Source organism: Piliocolobus tephrosceles, chromosome 13, assembly GCF_002776525.5.
Source record: "Piliocolobus tephrosceles isolate RC106 chromosome 13, ASM277652v3, whole genome shotgun sequence".
NCBI classification, from domain to species: Eukaryota; Metazoa; Chordata; class Mammalia; order Primates; family Cercopithecidae; genus Piliocolobus; species Piliocolobus tephrosceles.
The window spans coordinates 13947391-13970035 of NC_045446.1; the positions used below are offsets into that span (position 1 = coordinate 13947391).

General features: G+C 40.3%; 2 protein-coding genes across 2 annotated transcripts; both read right to left on the reverse strand.

Annotated features, from left to right (window-relative positions):
• Positions 1-2196: 2196 nt before the first annotated feature.
• Positions 2197-3237, reverse strand: LOC111544816 (olfactory receptor 4D6). The gene has a single exon (XM_023215463.1). The coding sequence runs from the start codon at positions 3219-3221 to the stop codon at positions 2277-2279; it is 945 nt and encodes a 314-aa protein (XP_023071231.1). The 5' UTR covers positions 3222-3237; the 3' UTR covers positions 2197-2276.
• A 13183-nt stretch (positions 3238-16420) lies between these two features.
• Positions 16421-17370, reverse strand: LOC111544954 (olfactory receptor 5A1). Its single transcript, XM_023215832.1, is given in 2 exon segments — positions 16421-17059; positions 17062-17370. Coding segments are annotated over 2 exon segments (948 nt in total).
• Positions 17371-22645: the final 5275 nt, after the last annotated feature.

A 22645-nucleotide genomic window follows, 5' to 3' on the forward strand; every position in this document is an offset into this window, starting at 1 on the left:
AGAACACATGGACATGAATCTACCTATTCTGTGATTCTCTGAGTTTTGGGGAAATATTGGTCTCTGGAAACATCTAGTGTCATATAATCATTCATACTCAATGAGAGCCTGACATGTGCAAAGAGACAATTCATTCTCAGGGGAGCAACAAAACTTACTTATTACAATGATGTATGGCGGCCCTTCAAAAGGCCTCAGTACACATAAATATATATAGTATATTTTTATATATATACTATATATATATATAAATTGTATTTATATATATATACAATTCACACATGTTCACTGAAACAAAAATAAGCAAGCGGATTCAAAGAGAAGCTGTCCTTTCACAGAATGGCATTTTACATTTTGCAAATGTCTTCATAAATAACCTTTCATGATAGGCAGGAAAGATTTGGTTTTAGCTATCGCAAGAACAGAAATCCAAACACCACATGTTCTCACTCATAGGTGGCAACTGAACGATGAGATCACTTGGACACAGGAAGGGGAACATGACACACCGGGGCCTGTCATGGGGTGGGGGGATAGGGGAGGGATAGCATTAGGTGATATACCTAATGTAAATGACAAGTTAATGGGTGCAGCACACCAACATGGCACATGTATACATATGTAACAAACCTGCATGTTGTGCACATGCGCCCTAGAACTTAAAGTATAATAAAAAAATAAATTAATTAATTTTAAAAAAAGATTCAGTTTTAGGAGAAACAGAAAGGAACCAAGTTAACTAAATGCCTACTACTCAATGACGGGTATTTTACAAACACTACTTGAGGAGTAATATATGCTCCTCATAAGGGAGCAATTAGGAAAAATAGCTAATAAAGCTCCCTGAGGGGGCTAATAATTTGTGTGTGTGTGTGTGTGGAAACAAGGTCTTGCTGTGTTGTCCAAGCTGGTCTCCAACTCCTGGGTTCAAATGATCCTCCTGCCATGCATAGCTGTAACTTTAGGCCCTTGGGGCTGCACGGTGAGCTGTTGCAGGGTCTTGGCTCATTATCTCTGTCTTGTAGGACTCAGGGAGGATCACAGATGTATGTCAACTACTAGGATCTTTGTGGCCAAATATTAATGCATTGTAACAGTTCGGTACTTTGCAAAACTTTTTTCAATGTGTTGCAATTTCTTGAGCTTCCTTACTTCTCTTGGATAATTTTTGAATGACTATTGAAGGCTGAAGGGTGGATTTGAGACGAGTATAGAGGAAGAAGGAGGATTCATTGTCTTTACATATCTACTCTCTTGGAATCCTTCCCTTGAGAGAGAGGTGGATTATAACACAGACCCAGTGGCTATTCCCAAATGACCCTGAATACAATGTGTTTCTCTCCTGGAACAAAAAGTGGGCCATGAAGGCATAAAATGTATTTATTAGACAGATTTTGTTTTCTTGAACCACCATGAGTTGTCTTGAATTGTCTACCCATACATAAATAAAAACTATGGTTTTATTCCAGTCACAAAAGCCCCAAGGGTAAAATGTAAAGAGTGTATAAAGAAGAAAAGGAAGTTCAGGTTAACATAAAGAAATTGTCTCTGCGCATATATGTACCAAACTGTATAAGCATCTTTTCAATTTCAGTTGGTAAATCAGTAGACTAGACCTGAGAACAGGAAATACTTGGTCCATGTATAAATTTGTCCATGTACATATTTGACTTACAATTTAAAATATTCCTTCCATTTCACTAATTGGTGAAATATACTTAAAATTCTGTACTTAAAATGTAAAATCAAGTGATTTTAATAATTGACTGTATATAGCATAGTCACCACAGAAAGCATATATGAAATAAATGTGTCTATATTCTGTGTATATACACATTTAGGAAGAGACGGATAGGTAATAGGGAAAGTTGATTGAATACTTGATTAATGCCAGGAGCAGTACTAACCTTCACGACTATCATCCTCACAGCATTGATCACATGTCATTCTTTTGACAACCTTGTGAGCAAGTAATGATATTTCCATATTATGGGTGCTGAAAGTGAGATACGTGTTGGTATGAGTCACAGATAACACCAAAAAGCATTTAGGGGATTGATTTCAACCTTATACTTCCTTCTTCTCCTGAGTCCACAAGCTCAATAGTTCACATTGTTTAATCTCATTTCTTCTTGTTTGTATACTCCCGCTAATAGAATCGAGTGGCTATGAAGATATACAATGAAGTGGTGGAAGAAGAGCTAGCTACCTGTTACTCTTAGGCTAGCATTTTGAGAAAACTAGATCAGATGGACTTCCACTCTCCATCTGACTGCTCACCCCCATTTTCTGCTCTCGGAAGGCCCAAGTCTCCTCTGCAGCCTCTGCATGGCTGACTTCATCTCTTGATTACTCAGGGAATAGATTAAGGGGTTCAGCATGGGGGTAATGATAGTGTTATTAATGGATATGGTTGTGTCCATGGGCAGCGTCATGAAGGGTCGGCAGTAGATGTAAACGCAAGGCACGAAGTGAAGAGTCACCACCAGGATGTGGGAAGTGCACGTGGAGAGGGCCTTGTTCCGCCCCTTCCCAGAGTGGGATCTCAGCATCACCAGAATGACAGTGTAGGAGCCCAGGAGCAGCAGGAACGAGAGCAGGGTCACCAGTCCATTGTTAGAGATCATGAGAAGCTCCAAAACAAAGGTGTCAGTGCAGGCCAGTTTTACCACCTGGGGCACATCACAGTAGAAGGCATCCAGCGTGTTGGGGCCACAGAAGGGGAGTGAAAGCATCAGAATTACCTGGACGATTGAATGCAAACCACCACCCACCCAAGATGCCACCACCAAGGCCACCCACACCTCTTTCCTCATCATGTTCACATAGTGCAGGGGCTTGGCGATTGCAAGGTATCTGTCATAGGCCATCACAGAGAGGAAAAATATATCTGCCCCACCAGCAAAGTGGAAGAAAAAGATCTGTGCCATGCAGCCATTGTAGGAGATGGTTTTCCTCTCTGATAAAAGATCCACCAGGAACTTGGGGACGGTGATAGATGAAAAAATGATGTCCAGGACTGATTTGTTCCTCAGGAGAAAGCACATAGGAGTGTGCAGGCGGGACTCACAGGTGACAGTGACCACAATGAATGCATTTCCCAGGACGGTTGCTACATACACAGCAAAGAAGACCACAAACAAGAAAAACTCCAGCTCTCGGGATCGAGTAAGTTCCAGGAAGAAAAACTCCTTTACATTAGTGTGGTTGATCTGGTCCATGACGGGGATGACTGTCTTCCAGATCCTACCTTGGGTGAAGATATATTAGAACTTGGATTATGGTGACGTGAGGTGGCAAAATCATTGATCACATACTGCTCTCAAGCATCGAGGTCATCATGACTACACAGAAAAACTGGGCCAGACTTCCCTTTGTGGTCTGGAAATTCTTCTTTCATATGGTTCTTCTTTCTTATTATAAATATCCTGGGTTGACAGGGAAAAACCATCACATGTCTGTATCCTCACTCTGATCAGAAAGAGATAGATGGACTGTGGCCATTCGCCTATGCTTTACCAAGGGCTTTCACCTGCAATAGCTCATCTTGATTTCGATTCTCATGAAGTTTCTGAAGAGTCTTTAGAACGATTATCTACATTTTATATATGAGGAAACTGAAGCTTTAGAGCAGTTAATGACTTACTCACATCTGCATAGTTGCAAAATTAGTGAATTGTAAATCGAGGATTCAAATCCAAATCATTTTCCTGACTTGAGAAAGATTCCCTCCTTGACCAAACATTGCTTAGGCTCCTCTGAGCCCTTTTCTTGACTATGACTTAATCTTGACCTTCGGTGTCTGTCTTTGCTGAGCCCAGTTTTAACAGGAATCTTGCCAAGTCAGTTTAATGAGAATTCCCCACCCTTGAAATCTAATCAAATTCCTCACTCGTTACCCTTTTACATATTTATTATTTTTAACCTCATCCCTCACCCTCGATATCTAAGTCCTTGTGTCTAAGTCCTTGGCCAGTCTTTAGCAAGAATTCTTTTATGCCAGTTTAGCAAGAACCACCCTACCTTTGATATCACTTCTTAGTAATTTTCAATCCACTGACCTCCCTCACTCTGCTCATTGCTTATAAATCTTCACTTGTCTTTGCTATATTTCAAGTTGAGTTCAATCTTTTTCTTCTATTGCAAGAGTTTTAAATGAAATCTATCTTCCTGTCTTTAATAATTGTCTGGTGAATAATTTTTCTTTAACACAACAGTCTCCATAGGTTTTTCCACTGTACCACTCTGAGAAATCACGGAGTCTGGGGCTTACTTTGGCTTACAAGAATTCTAGTGTGTATGTAAGGCTTAAACAGTTTATTAAGTAGCCTGACTACCTAATCCTCATCTCATCCCTTATAAAAAGAGAAGAGTCAGGCCCTCATAAGTACTCCTCTTTGGCACTCTGGGAAGCCTGGACCTTGCTATTGACACACAGGGCTCTTGGTAGAGTATAGAGCTACAATCATTATTAAGGGCATGTTTTAGTATCACAGAAAAACTGATCATTAGAGCGTCACAGGACTTCAGAGATAAATCAGTCTAATGCTTCTTACTTCAGGAGTGACTAGAGAAGGACATTTATTTTTTTCAGAATCAGAGTTTGAATTGGTGAAAGAGAACTGTAACCAGGTTTATTGACTCAAATTCTAGGGATATTCTACTATTGCTATATAATAGCAATTTACTATATTAATACTGCTTTTCCCCAAATCAGAAATTCAGTCATGTGAGGACAAACTTCTTTCAGTAAGAATATCTGTATGAACCACGTGCCGTGGCTAATGCCTGTAATCCCAGCACTTTGGGAGGTCGAGGCGGGCAGATTGCTTGAGATCAGGAGTTTGAGAGCAGCTGGGGCAATAGTGAGACCACATCTTATCAACAACAACAAATTAAAAAAAATAAATTAGCCAGGCATGGTGGTGCGCACCTGCGGTCCCAGCTACTCAGGAGGCTGAAGTGGGGGGATCACTTCAGCCCAGGAATTCGAGGCTGCAGTGCGCTATGATTGTGCCATTGTACTGCAGCCCAGGTGACAGAGCAAGTCCCTGTCTCTATAAAACAACAGCCCTGCCCCCAAACCATTTGGTACAGCAGGCCTGTGAAACAAAAGAATATCTGTATGTCCCAAGGATCCATATTCTAGATAATTTTTAAAAATTTAAGGGGCCGGGCATGCTGGCTCACGCCTGTAATCCCAGCACTTGGGGAGGCTGAGGCGGGCGGATCACACGGTCAGGAGATTGAGACCATCCTAACACAGTGAAACCCCATCTCTACTAAAAATACAAAAGTTTAGCCGGGCGTCGTGGTGGGCGCCTGTGGTCCCAGCTACTCAGGAGGCTGAGGCAAGAGAATGGTGTGAACCCAGGAGGCAAAGCGTGCAGTGAGCCAAGATTGCACCATTGTACTCCAGCCTGGGCGACAGAGCGAGACTCTGCCTCAAAAAAAAAAAAAAAAAAATTGAGATGACCAAAATCTAATTCAACAATAAAAAGTAGGCAATTGGCGTTTGAAAAAACATAATTATGCCTGAAAAATATAGGATAAGAAATAAGACAGTATACCAGATGAAAAAATGATAGAGCACTTTCCCTGAAATAAAAGCAAAAGAAAGCATTCCATAAGCAACACAGTTCTTAATTTTTCTTATTTCAGTTCTCTTACAGTTGAGTGTATTTTACAGTTTAGTTTGTGGGGTTAGAACATACAAAAGTCCTCTTAAACAAAAATCTTGTTATCTTGTTAGATCCCTGATGGTTCCACCATTAGAATAATTTCATTCCTGTGGAAGTGAATGGCTGCTTTTATTTTTATTTATTTATTTTTAATTAAAACACTTCTTATAGTCTTTTAAAAATTGCACATATTTAAGGTATACAGCCCAAAAGAAATCTTACTTTAATATGCCAGCATCCAGTAACACACTAACTGGTACAATGTATTTGGAGTTATGTTATTGCCTTTTATTAGAGTGTCTACAAGGAAGAGCATCCATCTTTGGATTGTCCTCAGGGCAGGATCTATTTAGCTCTTCCCAGGAGACTCCAAAGAAGACATTTATCCTAGACGCAAGTGCAAGGCAGAGCTCCTGTGGGACATCAGTGTGCGTTCTTTTCTGAGGCAATAAGAATTTTGTAACTGACTGTGTATCTTTGTGTGTGTGTGTGTGTGTTTTAACACAGAGTCTTGCTCTGTTGCCCAGGCTGGAGTGCAGTCGTGCGATCTTGGTTGACTGCAACCTCCACCTCCCAGTTCAAGCCATTCTCCTGCTTCATCCTCTCGAGTAGCTGGGATTGCAGGCAGGAGCCACCATGCCTGGCTAATTTCTGTATTTTTAGTAGAGATGGGGTTTTGCAATGTTGGCTAGGCTGGTCTGGAACTCCTGAACTCAGATGATCTACCCACTTCAGCCTCCCAAAGTGCTGGGATTACAGGCATGAGCCACCGTGCTAGGCCCTGACTGTGTATCTTTGTTTTGGCTTTCATACATTCAAAAACATATGTGTGACTTAATTTCCTACTCCATAATTTTTCACATGTAGCCTCTTAACAGTTCCTTATGTACATTCTATTGTTTTACTGTATGTAGTTCTTTGTTGTTGCTGCAAGGTCTCCCTGATCCCTTGTGGAATGTGATGGGAAATACATTGGTTACTAAGGTAGAGACAGGTTTTCATAGGTATGTGGGAATCAGGCAGGTGAAGAGTAAGCGTCAGTCATGATGGCTAAAATGGAATGAGACACCAGCCAGGAGAGCACAGCAGTTTGGGATTCAGGACTTAAGACAGACAGTATGGAAACCAGGGTGAGTGGGAGGCATTGTGAGTCAGGCTTGTAGAATGTACAGGAAGTGAGGGGCTACAAAAGTCATACCTTGATCTCTTCAGTTGCCTAGTCAGTCCCTGATTAGTCTTTTTGAATAATCCTGCACTCAACATTTTGTAAATGCATTTTCATGTGCATCTATGATTTCTTTTAAAGATACATTTCCAGAAATGAACTTACTAGGTCAAATGGCACGTTAGTTTTCTAATTTTAACTGATGATAAAGGTATTGTAAAGAGCTGCCACACAGCACAAGAAACGATCAACAGAGTAAACAGACAACCTGCAGAACGGAAGAAAATATTTTGCAAACTATGCATCCAACAAAGGTCTAATATCCAGCATCTATAAGGAACTTAAATAAATTTACAAGAAAAAAATCGAACAACTCCATAAAAAAGGAGGCAAGGGATGTGAACAGACACTTTTCAAGAGAGAAAATACATGCAGCCAATGATCACATGAAAAAAAGCTAAACATTACTGATCATTACAGAAATGCAAATCAAAGCCACAATGAGATACCATCTAATACCAGTCAGAATGGCTACTATTAAAAAGTCAAAAAATAACAGATGCTGGTAAGGTTGTGGAGAAAAAGTATGCTTATACACTGTTGGTGGGAATGTAAATTAGTTCAGTCATTGTGGAAGACAGTGTGGAGATTTCTCAAAGATCTAAAGACAGAAATACCATTCCATCCAGCAATTCTATTACTACGTATACACCCAAAGAAATATAAATCATTGTATTATAAAGACATGCACATGTATGTTCATTGCAACACTATTCACAATAGCAAAGACATGGAATCAACCTAAATGCCCATCAATGATAGATTGAGTAAAGAAAATGTGGTACATATACACTGTGGAATACTATGCAGCTATAAAAAAGAATGAGATCATGTCCTTTGCAGAGACATGGGTGGAACTGGAGGCCATTACCTTTAGCAAACTAACGCAGGCACAGAAAACCAGATATCGCATGTTTTCACTTGTAAGTGGGAGCTAAATGATGAGAACACATGAACACGTAGAGGGGAACAACACATACTGGGGCCTTTTGGAGAGTGGAGGGTGGGAGGAGAGAGACCATCAGGAAAAATAAGTAATGGATGCCAGGTTTAACATTTTGGTGATGAAGTAATCTGTACAACAACCCCCGCGACACAAGTTTACTTATGTAACAAAGCTGCACTTACATCCCTGAACTTAAAAGTGAAGAAAAAAAAGAAAAAGAAAAAAGTAAAAAAGAAACAGAATGGGTGTGGTGGTTCACGCCTTTAATCCCAGTAATTTGGGAGGTGGAGGTGGCCAGATCACTTGAGGCCAGGAGTTCGAGACCAGCCTGGATTACATGGAGAAACCCTGTCTCTACAAAAAATATTAGCTGGGCCTGGTGGTGTGTGCTGTAGTCCCAGCTACGCAGAAGGCTGAACTGGGTAAATCAAATTTGCCTGGGACATCGAAGCTCTGTAGTGAACTGTGATTGTGCCACTGCACTCCAGTCTGAGTGATGGAGCAAGAACCTGTCTCCAAAAAAAGAACCAAAAACCAAAAAACAAAACAAAACAAAAAAACACAGCCCAATTCTAACTGTGTTTGAATGTTTAATGTCTTTTCTTTTTATAGATAGATACTGTGAGCTGAAAGAAATTGCAACACTCTTTAACTTCTCATAGAAATGGAAGACAAGAAGATTTTGTCACCCTAATAATATAAATACCAAAAAAGCAATTAAAATATTAGAATAAAACTTATATAAATGTTTTCATAATTTTTGGAGTAGGGGAGCATTATGCCAATAATAATTATATTTGACTAAGTAAAAATGTAAAGCTTTTACATTTTAAAAGCATTATAAATAAGCTTAAAACTAAATATAAATAGAAAACTTGGGAAAATATCTAAAAAAGTATAAAACAAGCTTAACATCTTTAATATATAAAGAGCTCTTATAAATCTGTAAGACACAGACATTTTGATATTTTAAAACAAAAATGAGTCATGATTCACAGAAAAATACAGTTGGTTAGTCCACATGTGAAAAGACAGTCAATCAACTATTGATCTAATAAATATATTGGGAGGCCAAGGCGAGAAGATATCTTGAGCTCACAAGTTCGAGACCAGCCTGGGCAACATAGGAAGATCCTGTCTCTATTAAAAAAGGGAAAGAAAGAAAGAAAAAGGAAATACAAATTAAATTGCAATGAGGTATCATTTCTCATCTAGAAGATTAGCCAATGTTGAAAAGTCCACTGTTGACGTAGATGTGGGGAAAGTGACACCTTCCTATGGTTAATAGGAGTGCACACATGGGCAACATTTCTGGGCTCATTCTGGAAATATGTGTCAAAATGTAAAACGTACAAACACCGTGACTCCAAATTTCTACTTTAGGAATTTATGCTAAAGAGTTAATAAACCAAATGCTTAATGTCCTAAATATAAACAAAGTTCATCACAGTGCTGTTTCAAATAGTAGAAATTAGAATTTAAGTTAGTGTCCGATACAGAAAATTTGTTCAATAAATATGGCACAATAGTACAATGAAGTATTTGCAGACATTCAAAGTGATAACATAGAACTGCACTTTTAAACATGGAGAGACTTCTTTTTAGTGACAGATTAAAACACTGAATATGTCACATGATGTTATTTTGGCGAAAAATACTTATGTGGCTAGAAGTTTGAAAAGATGTATTAATATATCACAACAGTAGTAGCCATTATCGGTTGATAATTGGATTTTGGTGTTTTTATTTTAAAAAGACATTCTGTTGTGCCTAATTGAAAAAATGATTTTAAATGGCTTCTGATTTTGAACATCAGAAAAACGACTATACCTATTTACAATTTGAAGTAAAAAGTTCTCCATTAATTTGAGCTCTGATATTATGTATCTTGTATTTTTATTTTTTTTGTTTGTTCTTAAAATTGTTCTAAGAAGCTGACTTATTACAGAAAAGGGTGTGTGGGAAAGACAGCTCTAATTTTTCTTTGGGTGTGTTATGGCTCCATGAGGCATTGGCTGGAGGCACCCAGAGGAGAACCTGGGACCAGCCAACTCAGGTCTCTGGGAACTGAGATCAAATCTACTTATTGTTGACTTCTCTTTCAGATTAATATTATTCCATAATATTATTATTCTGGCCAATCACCTTAGAAGGTTCTGGACTATCAGGTTTAATGTCAGGTCAGGGTCAAATGACAGCCTTTCTATTTTGTAACCTCAGGGTTACATTATTGAACGTAGAATTAGCTTGTTCAAAAGAGCACAGCCTTCGAAGCCAGGTTCCAGTATTTTAAACTTGGAGCAAGTTAACCTTTATGAACCCCGGGATCTTATTCCATGAAGTGGGGAACATACACCTTACTTGCATAGTGAGGTTTGCTTGTCATAATCTAGCACTTTTCACTCCTTGCCTTTATGGGTCTATGTGTGTCTGCCTTTTCCTCCAAGTGTAAACTCCCTGAAGGCAAGGATTTGTCACTATTGTATCCCCAGCTCCTACCTGGCACATAGCAGTTATTCAATAACTCTTTTTGAAGACGAATGAACAAATGGGTGTCCACCTCCTGATGTGCAGTAGTTCCCCAACAGTATTTGTTTTCCTTTACGCCATTTTCAGCCTCATCTTACATCCTCTATTCACTTATTTTGCTGTATAAGTCAATTAAACGACTTAATGCATATGAGAGAATACTGTAAACTTCAAAGCATTATACAAATGTAGGGTATTAATATTATCATAATCCTAATATCATTATATAGTTTTCTTCCTGCTGCAATCTAACTTTTAATCACCTTTTAAGAAAGAGATCATACCAGTTTTTCTTTTTTTCTTTTTTTTTTAACACATTGTAGGGGCTTAGTAATGTTTATGGAATGAGTTTTAATTTTTGAAAAATTACCTTATTTGAATGTGTCTTAAGAAGCCTGGTATTTTAGGTTAGAGGCAGGAGATCTTAATCGGCCCCAAACTTTTAGTTCAAGATGACATATCCTTCCAGAATTGCAAATGGACATTTTGCCTTTCAGAGACACTATCGAAAGCATAAGGTTGTAGTTATGCGAAATTTTCAGGATGCCCTCACCTACGTTTGCATTGGTAAGGTGAGCCTGACAAGTTCCCCGTCATCACTGCTCTGCCCTTCTTCACCCAAACACAGGAACAGTTTACACTGTTCGTAACTGATGCTGAATTAGAAGTCTACTATAATAATTAGCATAGGGAATAATGTTGGATATTTGTAGGAAATACAATTTTCAGTGGAGAAGCAGGCAGTTGCGGATGCAATGGGAGTTATTAAAAAGTTACTAAGCAACACATGTGCATGTTTTTTCTCTTCTTTACACACACACACACACACACACACACACAACTATTATGATAGCACATCTAATAAGGAGGTGATGAAACTGTGTACAGGGAAGTCTGAGGAATCTCCAAAGGCCCCTTCTCTAAATTATAACAACATCAATTTGATGCAAAGTCCTTGTATGATAACCATTACAGCAATTTCATCAACAATATTATAGTTCAAGAGTCTATTTCTTGTGACAGTGGTTACAATCTGGGCTGCATAATTGATTTTCTTCAAACAGATCAATTACAGTGATTGACCAAAAATGCATGTTTACTGCTTTTTGTGTGTCAGGCAGAGTTCTAGATGCTGACAATATATTCATGAAGAGACAGATGTGACCCCCACCCTCAAACACATACTTACAACCGTGATGATTCACACCAAAGGGCAAGAATGGGGCGAGATTGGCCCAGGGATTTAGTGAGGTCCAGGGAGTCTGGGAATGCTTCCTTGGGGGAAGCGGCATTTGGTAATAACAAGAATCTCTGGTTTTTACACAATGTTTTAATTTTTTTCTAAGAAGTTTCTAAAAATCAATTTTCTTTTTTTGGGCTCATAATAGTCCTGTAAGATCCAAGCATTGGATGTGACCAATGTCATCATAAAGAGTCCTCGACTGAGACCTGGAGATACTGGCAAATTGGATTCCACTAGATGAGGCCTCCTGGTCTGGTGGCCCTTCATAGTCATAGATAGAACTTCAGTTTAGTGCTTCTTAGAGGATCAGGGTGAAGGAACCTTAAAGGTCTTAGTATGTGTATGGGGAGTTCCTTCCCTTGTCCTCCTGTTTTCCTGGAGAGGAACTTACACTGAAATGGCATGCAGGTTTTATGCCTCCTCCTTCACTCAGTCCTTTCTAGGAAGGTAGGAGTGATATAAAGCAAGTGTGTGCAACCCACAGCCCGTGGGTTGCATGTGGCCCAGGACAGCTTTGAATGCGGCCTGATACAAATTTGTAAACTTCCTTAAAACATTAAGAGTGTTTTTGTGATATTTTTTAAAGTTCATCAACTATTATTAATGTGTTTTTTTGTGTGGCCCAAGACAAATTCTTCCAGTGTTGCCCAGGGAAGCCAAAAGATTGGACACCCCTGATTTAAAGGACTGGTGAATCAGGGGAAAACAATTAGGCAGGAGAACTTGGCCTCCTGATCTTCCTTCTCTTTCTTTGGGGTCTGTCTCCCTGCAGACAGCGTGTGGACTGATTTTCTCTCATCTACGCAATTAGTGCAACAGGGCAAGCCTGCTTCTCCTGGGTTAGCCTGTCTAATTCTGGTGTACAGTGTGGGGCAGCCATAGGACCAGATCAAAGCCATGTCCTCCAACAGAACATTATCTGTCCGTTTAACATTATTAAACTGATATTTTGATTTTTGTCTCCCTGCCTCCTGCTGTTCTCTACTACCCAGTAATACCTAAAGAAGCTAATGATGTAACTGCAACCAAATAGGGGTGAGGATCAGACAATCTCTCCTCATATTCTTTCTTGAATTTCCCTTGTAATGGTAAAATGCCTGTAAATTTTTGATTCGTTTGCTTCTATTTCTGTAAAGCAAGTATCCCTTAATATACAGATGTACTGTCAGCTTTTCATTCCTAAAATGTTACTGACTTAATTGTTGCAGTTTCATACACCAGCTTGACCCCAGTGGCAATGGTTCTGTAGTTCTAGGCATAACTGTGGCCTCTGCTTCTGGGCCTACATTTGGAAGATGTGCAATAGAAAAATGGAGGCATGGGATACTTCCAGTAGACAGAAGTGGGAGGCATATGTTGAGTTTCTCTAGTATTTTCCCTAGGTGGCATATTTGGCTGCCACTACAAAACCTCCCCACTTCAACCTAATCAGGGGCCCGCTTGGGGGAAATGTCACAAAGTGTTGATGAGTTTAGTCTCAGGAGCCGTGCTGAGTCAGTTTCCACTCAATGGCTGTGTGACTGGGGATTCAATGGCTTAACATGTATGAAATGTTCAGAATAGAACTTGAAACTTAGTAAGCACTCAGTAAATTTCAACTGTCTCTCTCTGAGTACCTGTATATATGAATTGTAGGAGTCATTCCACGTTTTATTGGCCATGGATGGGAATGAATTTAGAGGATGAAGAACCCAGGAAACCTGAGACAGGGATCTCTGCTTTCCTATGCATTACTTATGTTCTTCCAGATACGGAGGAAATAATTACTTCTCTTATATGAACGATCAAGTCAAATATCTACTTATCCAATTGACCTACACCAAGGAAAAGTGAATGTGTTGCAAGTGGCCAGAGAGAGAGATTTACCAGCAGAAATAGTTGTGTGGGACAACTCCACTGTAACTGCCTGAAATGAAGGGGTAAATATCTGGAGGTGGGAACCTGGGATATACTCCCTGAGATAATGCCAAATAAATTATACCCAATGTGGGCTGGAAGGTTTAATTTATTTAAGAGGGGAAACAGGAATTTTATAGGAGCAATGGGTTCAGATAGAAGATAGTAAGGGGAGGCCGGGTGCGGTGGCTCAAGCCTGTAATCCCAGCACTCTGGGAGGCCGAGACGGGCGGATCATGAGGTCAGGAGATCGAGACCATCCTGGCTAACACGGTGAAACCCCGTCTCTACTAAAAAATACAAAAAACGAGCCAGGCGAGGTGGTGGGCACCGGTGGTCCCAGCTACTCGGGAGGCTGAGGCAGGAGAATGGCGTAAAAAAACCCGGGGGGGCGGAGCTTGCAGTGAGCTGAGATCCAGCCACTGCACTCCAGCCCGGGCTACAGAGCGAGACTCCGTCTCAAAAAAAAAGAAGATAGTAAGGGTAATTCAGGGTGTGGTGATCAAAAAGGACACTAAACTGTGAAATGGAGGCAGGTCCTGAACTGGTAAAGGAATGGCATGGTTAAAATCAAGGAGATAGTATGTATAGCCAAGACAACCCTAAGCAAAAATAGCAAAGCTGGAGGCATTACACTCCCTGACTTCAACCTATAATACAAGTCTACAGTAAGCAAAACGACATGGTACTTGTACAAAAACAGACACATAGACCCATAGAACAGAATAGAGATCTCAGAAATAAGATTGCACATCTACAACCATCGAATCTTCGACAAACCTGACAAAAACAAACAATAGGGAAAGGATTCCCTATTTAATAAATGGTGCTGGGAAAACTGGCTAGCCATGTACAGAAAATTGAAAATGGGACTGTTTCCTTACACTTTATACAAAAATTAACTCAAGATGGATTAAAGGTGTAAACGTAAAGCCCCAAACTATGAAAATCTTAGAAGAAAATCTAGGCAATGCCATTTAAGACATAGGCACTGGCAAAGATTTCATGATGAAAACATCAAAAACAACTGCAACAAAAGCAAAAGTTGGCAAATGGGATCTAATTAAACTAAGGAGACTCTGCAAAAGAAGCTATCATCAAAATGAACAGACAACCTACAGAATGGGAGAAAATTTTTGCAATCTATCCATCTGATAAAGGTAACTTAAACAAATTCACAAAAAAACCAAACAACCCTATCTAAAAGTGGGCTAATGGCTTGAACAGACACTTCTCAAGAAGACATTTGTGTGGTCAACAAACATGAAAAAAAACTCAACATCACTAATTATTAGAGAAATGCAAATAAAAAATCACAATGAGATACCATCTCACACTAGTCAGAATGGCAATTATTAAAAAGTCAAGAAACAACAGATGCTGGTGAAGCTGTGGAGAAATAGGAACATTTTTATACTGTTTGTGGGAATGTAAATGAGTTCAACCATTGTGGAAGACAGTGTGGCAAGTCCTCAAAGACCTAGAAATGGAAATATCATTTGACCCAGCAATCTCATTACTGGGTATATACCCAAAGGAATATAAATAATTCTATTATAATGATACATGCATGTGTATGTTCATTGCAGCACTATTTACAATACCAAAGACATGGAATCAACCCAAATTCCCATCAATAATAGACTGGATAAAGAAAAGATGGTACATATATACCATGGGATACCACGCAGCCATAAAAGGAAGGAGTTAGTGTTCTTTGGAGGGGCATGGATAGAGCTGGAAGCCATTATCCTCAGCAAACTAACACAGGAACAGATAACCAAATATCCCATGTTCTCACTTATAAGTGAGAGCTAAACAGTGAGAACATATGGACACAGAGAGGGAACAACACACACTGGGGCCTATCGGGGGCAGGGAGGAGGGAGAGCATCGGGATGAATAGCTAACGGATGTGGGGCTTAATACCTTAATACCGTAATAATAATGTGGGTTAATAGGTGCAGCAAATCACCATGACACGTGTTTACCTATGTAACAAACCTGCACGTCCTGCACATGTATCCCAGAACTTAAAATAAAATTAAATTAAAAGAAAAAAATACAACATTTAGCAAAATATTAAAGAAAAATCAAGGAGGTTCTGACTGAGACTGAAAAAAGAAGAGTATCGGTGTGACACCATTGGACTCAAATTTCCCCAGCCCTTACATAGCTGAGATAGAGAGAAATGGCAGCCAAGGGGAATGTCCTTCAGCATTTGCTTAGCAAATTACTCAGTAGCTATAATGGGAATTCAACAGGGAGATCCTAGAGAGGGCATTTGATGAGGTGTCATCTTGTTCTTGTCATTTACCTTAACTACACACAGTGTATCTTTTCAGACTCTGCCATATGCTGATAACAAGAGTTATATACTTGTACTACTTTTGGGCTGTTTTTTGTTGAATGTGGACTGCAGCATTTGGGCAGAGTCACAGCTCCATGGGCTCTGGAGTCAGGAAGGCCTTGGTGTGAATCAGAGTTCTGCCCCTTCCTTGGTGACCCTGAGCAAGTTAGTTTTCCTTGCTGACACATCGTTTCCTTATTTTGTAACATAGGGGATAGTTCAATGTGTATTTTACTACTGCAATGAGTATTTATTTAAATAACTTTTGCGCCTGGTACATACTAAGTGCTCAATAAATGTTAGTTATTGTGATTATTGTGGAGGTTCTTTTTCTTTTTTTTTCTGAAGAAATTCCTTTTCCTTTTCGGCTATCTATGGCACGGTCAGTAGACAAGTGACCATGAGGAAGGGTGAGAGGAATCTGGAGGGAAGAGTCTCCACGTTCAAGTAAGAGCACCAAATGTCTCCCTTGCCTGAGGCAGAGGTGGAGGTGAAGGCTTGGATCATTTAATTCTCCAGCAATTTGGACAAATAAGTTTCTACACATGACCTAAGAAAACACTTTCTTCCTTTCCAACACCTTCCACAGGGCATCCTTGATCTCTTTGTTCCTCAAACTATAAATGAGAGGGTTCAGCATGGGGATCACCAGTGAATAGAAAACGGACACCACCTTGTCCCTGCCTAGCGAGTAGGTGGAGCTGGGTCGCAGGTACATGAAAAGGGCTGTCCCAAACAGCAGAGTCACCACCATCAGATGCGAGGCACACGTGTTGAAGGCTTTCCATCGGCCCTCTGCTGAAGGGATCTTCAGGACAGCAGACACTATGTAACCATAGGAGATAAGGAGTTGGAGGAACGATGTTCCTCCTACAGTGACCACCACGAGGAAATTCACCACTTGACTGAGGAAGGTGTCAGAGCAAGACAGAGCCAGGACTGGTGGGAGGTCACAGAAGAAGTGGTTAATGATGTTGGGTCCACAAAAGTGAAGCCTAAATATGGAGCTGGCCTGGATCAGGGAGCTCAGGAAGCCACCAACATATGCCCCAGCCACCATGCGTGTACAGAGGCCCTGGGTCATGATAGTGGGGTAGAGAAGGGGGCGGGAGATGGCTGCATATCGGTCATACGCCATAGCAGTCAGGAGGAGGCACTCAGACAGTCCCATGCCGACAAAGAAAAAAAAAACTGAGCAGCACAGCCCACAAATGATATGGTCTTCTGCTCCCAGAAGAAGTCAGTGAGCATCTTGGGAGCCACAGCAGAAGAGTAGCAGATGTCAATGAAAGATAAGTCGCTTAGGAAGAAGTACATGGGTGTGTGCAGATGGGTGTCACCCCTGATCAGAAAAATGAGGGCCAGGTTCCAGGCCAGGGTCGTAAGATAGATGCCCAGGAAGGTCACAAAGAGGAGCGCCTGGAGTTCTGGATGGTCTGTGAATCCCAGGAGGATGAACATGGTCACTGATGAGCTGTTCCAGGGTTTGGTTATGGACATGCCTCCTGTGGACCACAAGGACAAGATGCAGACCTGAGATAGTAATGACAGTCCGCATCACAGGTGGTATTAGCAAATAATGACAAAACACATGAGAGGGAAGGCAGAGGATTACAGGTTACAGCTTTATGCAAAGACTGTTTCTCTTTTTTGGTCTCAGTCTCAGTCTCTCTCTCTCTCTCTCGAAGGCAATTGCAGTCATCATCTTAAATATTAAGGCAGTATAGTGTAGCTGATATGAGTTTAAACTTTGGATCCCAAATCCCTAGGATCAACTCCTGCCTTGACCATTTACTAGTTGTGTTACTTTGGGTGAGATAGCTAACATCTCTGGCTTCAACTTATCCTTAAAACTGGATGATAGCAATTACTTTATAGATTTGTTTTAAGTGCCTGACACATAACAAGTGACCAGTGAGTAGTTATTAGGACAGTCCTGTGTGCCTCAGGTGAGTCAGGTCATGCCTTGGAATAACTATTCATCTCCTTTACCTAAGTTTCCACACTAGGAGGGAAAGATCAATGGAACTAGGTTCAGCTATGTAGTTGTGAGATGATTAATGAGATAGAATGTTTTTAAAGGGAAAGGATTAGGCCACATGTATATAAAAATGTTCTTAATTGTCAAATATTGGGTCCAAGTATACTAATGTAGGTTGAATTTCAAATTTATCTCAGTCTGAGCTTTCTGAGTTATTTTATTTATTTTTTAAATTTATTATTATTATTATTATTATTATTATTATTATTATTTTTTTTTTTTTTTTTGAGAAGGAGTCTTGCTCTGTCGCCCAGGCTGGAGTGTAGTGGCCGGATCTCAGCTCACTGCAAGCTCTGCCTCCGGGGTTTACGCCATTCTCCTGCCTCAGCCTCCCAAGTAAGCTGGGACTACAGGCGCCTGCCACCTCGCCCAGCTAGTTTTTTGTATTTTTTAGTAGAGACGGGGTTTCACCATGTTAGCCAGGATGGTCTCGATCTCCTGACCTCGTGATCCGCCCGTCTCGGCCTCCCAAAGTGCTGGGATTACAGGCTTGAGCCACCGCGCCCGGCCCTATTATTATTATTTTTTTGAGACGGAGTTTCACTCTTGTTGCTCTGGCTGGAGTGCAATGGCACGATCTTGGCTCACTGTAACCTCCACCTCCCGGGTTAAGCGATTCTCCTGCTTCAGCCTCCTGAGTAGCTGGGATTACAGGTATGCATCACCACGCCCAGCTAATTTTGTATTTTAAGTAGAGATGGGGGTTTCCCCATGTTGGTCAGGCTGGTCTCGAACTCCCGACCTCAGGGGATCCACCTGCCTCAGCCTCCCAAAGTGCTGGGATTACAGGCGTGAGCCACTGCTTCTGGCCTGAGTTGTTTAATTGTTGAGTGTGGGCTCTGGATCTAGACTGCCTGAATTCAATTCTCAGCCTCACTTAGTAGATGTGCGATGTTGACCAGGTCTCTGTAAAATTAGAGATAATAGTAGCATTTACGTTGTTATAGGATCTGTATAATTATCTGTCATCTGTCTGTCTGTCTATCATCTATCTATCATCTATCATCATTGTCATGTATCTTCTAATGTTAAAATATGCCTGGCCCATAGTAACTGTTCTATAAGTATTTGTTGTTGTTGCTGTTGTTATTTTAAACCTAAGTTACCAAGTATCCTCAATCAAATTATTTGAATGTTCAGTGCATGAAGCATCTTTCAAGATCAGGGACTTGATTTTATTAAATCCACACCAGTAAGGACTCTCATTGCTCCCTCACACATCCACACTGAGTCTCAATGCACATCAATCAGAAGCTAACTGCGGTCATTGGGTCTCTGAATCTGGGTCCCTAATCCTACAGAAAGTATCGGGAAACATGTGGTCAGATGGCCATGTGGCTCATGGTGAATGACCCTTAAAGGTTTGGAGTATATCTTGATCCTTCTTCAATTCTTAACCCGAATAATTTGGAAATCAATGAAATTATTTTAACTGGCTTTTAAATTAAAGAACTGTGAGATATTTTGATTAATATGATCAATATACAAATGTGAACTATTGAAACAAAAAATGATGTTCCTGATTAATAAAAAAAAAGGAAACTGAACATGATGATCTATCTCCTGAAATAATAACTCTTAACATTTTGGTGTATAGTTTTTATGTACAAATATATGTTTATGTGCATAGGTGTTTGTATCACAGTACACAAACCTTTGTAACTTGTATACATTATAGAAATCATTGCAAGTCAATAACTTCACAATTTGGGAAGTAATACTCTATTTGTGCTGAATTTTTCTTGCTCAGTTTAGGAGAGCCACTTTATTTTGACATCCTCAATTTTCACAAATCAGTCCACATCTACTCATTGCCAGTTAAGGTCTCATTAACATTCTTAATGTTTTTTTTCCTGGAACTTGCTCAGACAGATGCCCTTGAAATTGGGGCTCATTTGCTCCCCTCTCAATAGTTCCTTCTACATATTTTTCAGTGCTAAACCCCTCAAATTTGGATAATGGGAGAATGTGAAGCTCCTTTTAGTTATCACCATGCTGTCATTTGTGCAGAGTTTTAGATATTCATCACATTAGTCACAATATTGTCGGTATGACTTTAAGCTTCATCCTATATTCTAAGGTTTTGCTCCTGTTTGTGAAAGGTTTGTGAACTTTCTAGAGTCAAGAGAGGATTCTTTATCCTTTGAGGAAATAAAAGAGGAACGTGCAACAACCTTTGGCATAATCGAGAGCAGATGTAGAGCCACATGGAGAAATTGGGAGCTAAAACAAAAAGAGCTCTGCGAGAAGGCAGTGGTTTGATCCTGGGTAGGCTTTAGAAAAAGCCTGGTTCTAATTCTGACTCTGCCACTTGCCAGCTGTGGGATGTTGGGCAACTCATTTAGCCTTTCTGAGTTTCAATTTCCTCATTTGTAAAATGGGAATAACAGCGACTACTGGCCAGGTGTGGTGGCTTATACTCATAATCCTAGCACTTTGGGAAGCACAGGCGGGAGGATTGCCTGAGGCCAGGAGCTCCAGACCAGCCTGAGCAACATGGTGAGACCTCATCTCTACAAACAAAAATAAACATGAAAAAAATTAGAGGGGAATGATGGCATACACCTGTGGTCCCAGCTACGTGGGAGGCTGAGGTGGGAGGATTGCTTGAACCCACGAGGTTGAGGCTGCAGTTAGCTGTGATTGTGCCACTGCACTCCAGACTAGGTGACAAAGGGAGACTTTGTCTCAAAACAACAACAAAACCAACAGTAACAACAGAGCTTGAAAATTGCTTAAGGTAATATATAAAGGGCTCATGATGGGTCTTGAGATAGAATGTTTGCTTAATAAACTGGGACTGTGACTGTTATCAGCAGCAACTATTCCTTAAAGTATTATTGATAGAACCGACCATCAATTTTGAAACACTTCCTCCTTATGTAGTAGGTTGAAGTATGCTTATGTTAGAGAAATAAGAAGTTCGCCAATGGACCATGCAAGTTTGTAAGAAGTGTTTACGAGTGAGGTTGAGGAACTTAATGACTGGAGTTCTGATGGGTTAATTGAAAGTCTGTTTTGAATATTGTCATCAGGAGGGAGAAATTTTGTATTTAAGGATGAGATTTCCCAGCCCCAGAAACAGAAAGTGGAGCTGGACAAATTGGAACAAAAGGAAGAGCATATGTAGAGTTTTATTCCCACGTATGGATGCCCTGGAGCTTATTTTAGAACATTAGAGAGAAGGTATCTTAAGGGTCTTATGGAGTGCTTTATGGCACGGAACCCCACTCACGGAGAGGTGCTTCTTCCCTTGAGAGGGAAACAAGGTTTTATTCACTCTTGCAGCAAACTTGGGGAGCCTGGACTCCCTACAATTCTATGATACAGGTGTAATCAACAGCAGGTCTATTTTACAGAGCTGAAGAGGAAGAGTCTGAGAGGCTCAGTGACCTCATTAGACTCATAGATGCAGTTCCAGGATCTTCATGAACTACACTGTCCTTGATAGACACGGGAAGATAATAATACAGTAAAACCAAGCACCTAGCACAGTCCTTTGCACATAGAAAATACTGGGTAATTGATGGGGACTTGTAGAGTTGATTTATGGTTCTGTTCATTTTCCATCAAATATATCTGGAAGAAGTGCTACACTGTATAACCAAGTTTGCCTCATTTGAGCTTCACAGACACAGTTGGTGATGGAGGAAAAAATTGAATGATGAGAAGGACCTCAGTCAGCCAAATTGTGGAGTTGGAGGTGTTCTGTGATTCCCCGTCAATCCTGATCTGAGCTGCATGTCCTTCACTTCATGATGCCATTTCCTCTCACTCCTGTCGGTGCCTGGTGCCCTCAAGATACTGCTCTTCCAGGTCTTTCTTTCATCTGAATGTACAAATGATTGATGAAATGAGGAGTTCCTCTCAATGTAAGGTGATAATGCTAAAGGGGTCAAGACTTTAATTCAAGAATTAAGATTCAGATGGTATGATTCACAGCATTAGGGAGAAAAGAGAAGGAGGGTTTTGGAGTTTAGAGGCCTCTGCAGTGTTTAGAAAACCTGCTATGTAAAGTGTGTCTGGATTACAGGCCTTCTAAATTACTTTGTGGATTACTTACTAATAATTGAGGCTCTGTTTAAGGGCATAGAGGTTCCTTCAAAATGTCATTCCCTTTGAATCATCTTGGTAGTTGCAAGGGCTCAAATGTACTTCAGGAAGCCCATCACAGGAGCAGTAGAGAAGAACCAAGATTGGGCTGTGATTTCAGAATCAGGCTCTTAAATGCCTTACTCAGATTATCATGGTGAGCAAATTTCCCCCCTTAGAGTAACCTTGGTTTTTGAAAAGACTGGTTTCATATTGATTTTACCGTAGCATCTAATAGTATGCTGGGTTTACTGTTCACAAAATTTGTAATGAACAATTAATGCATTTATAAAGCTAATAATTCATCATGGTTTTCTGAAGACTTAAAAAATACTACTGAATACTTAATAGTCAACTGCTTACCAGTTAAAGAGACCATGTGTTTCTTTTAGCTCTCTTTTAGTAATATGGCCCTTTTAAGACAACATAGAATAGTGTATTAGGCCCTTTTTCAGGACTACCTGAGGCTGGATAATTTATAAAGAAAAGAGGTTTGGCGACAGAGCAAGACTCCATCTCAAAAAAAAAAAAAAAAAAAAGAAGAAAATAGGTTTAATTGGCTCACAGTTCAGCAGATCGTACAAGAAGTGTGGTGCTGGCATCTGCTTCTGATGAGGGCGGCAGGAAGCTTATAATCATGGC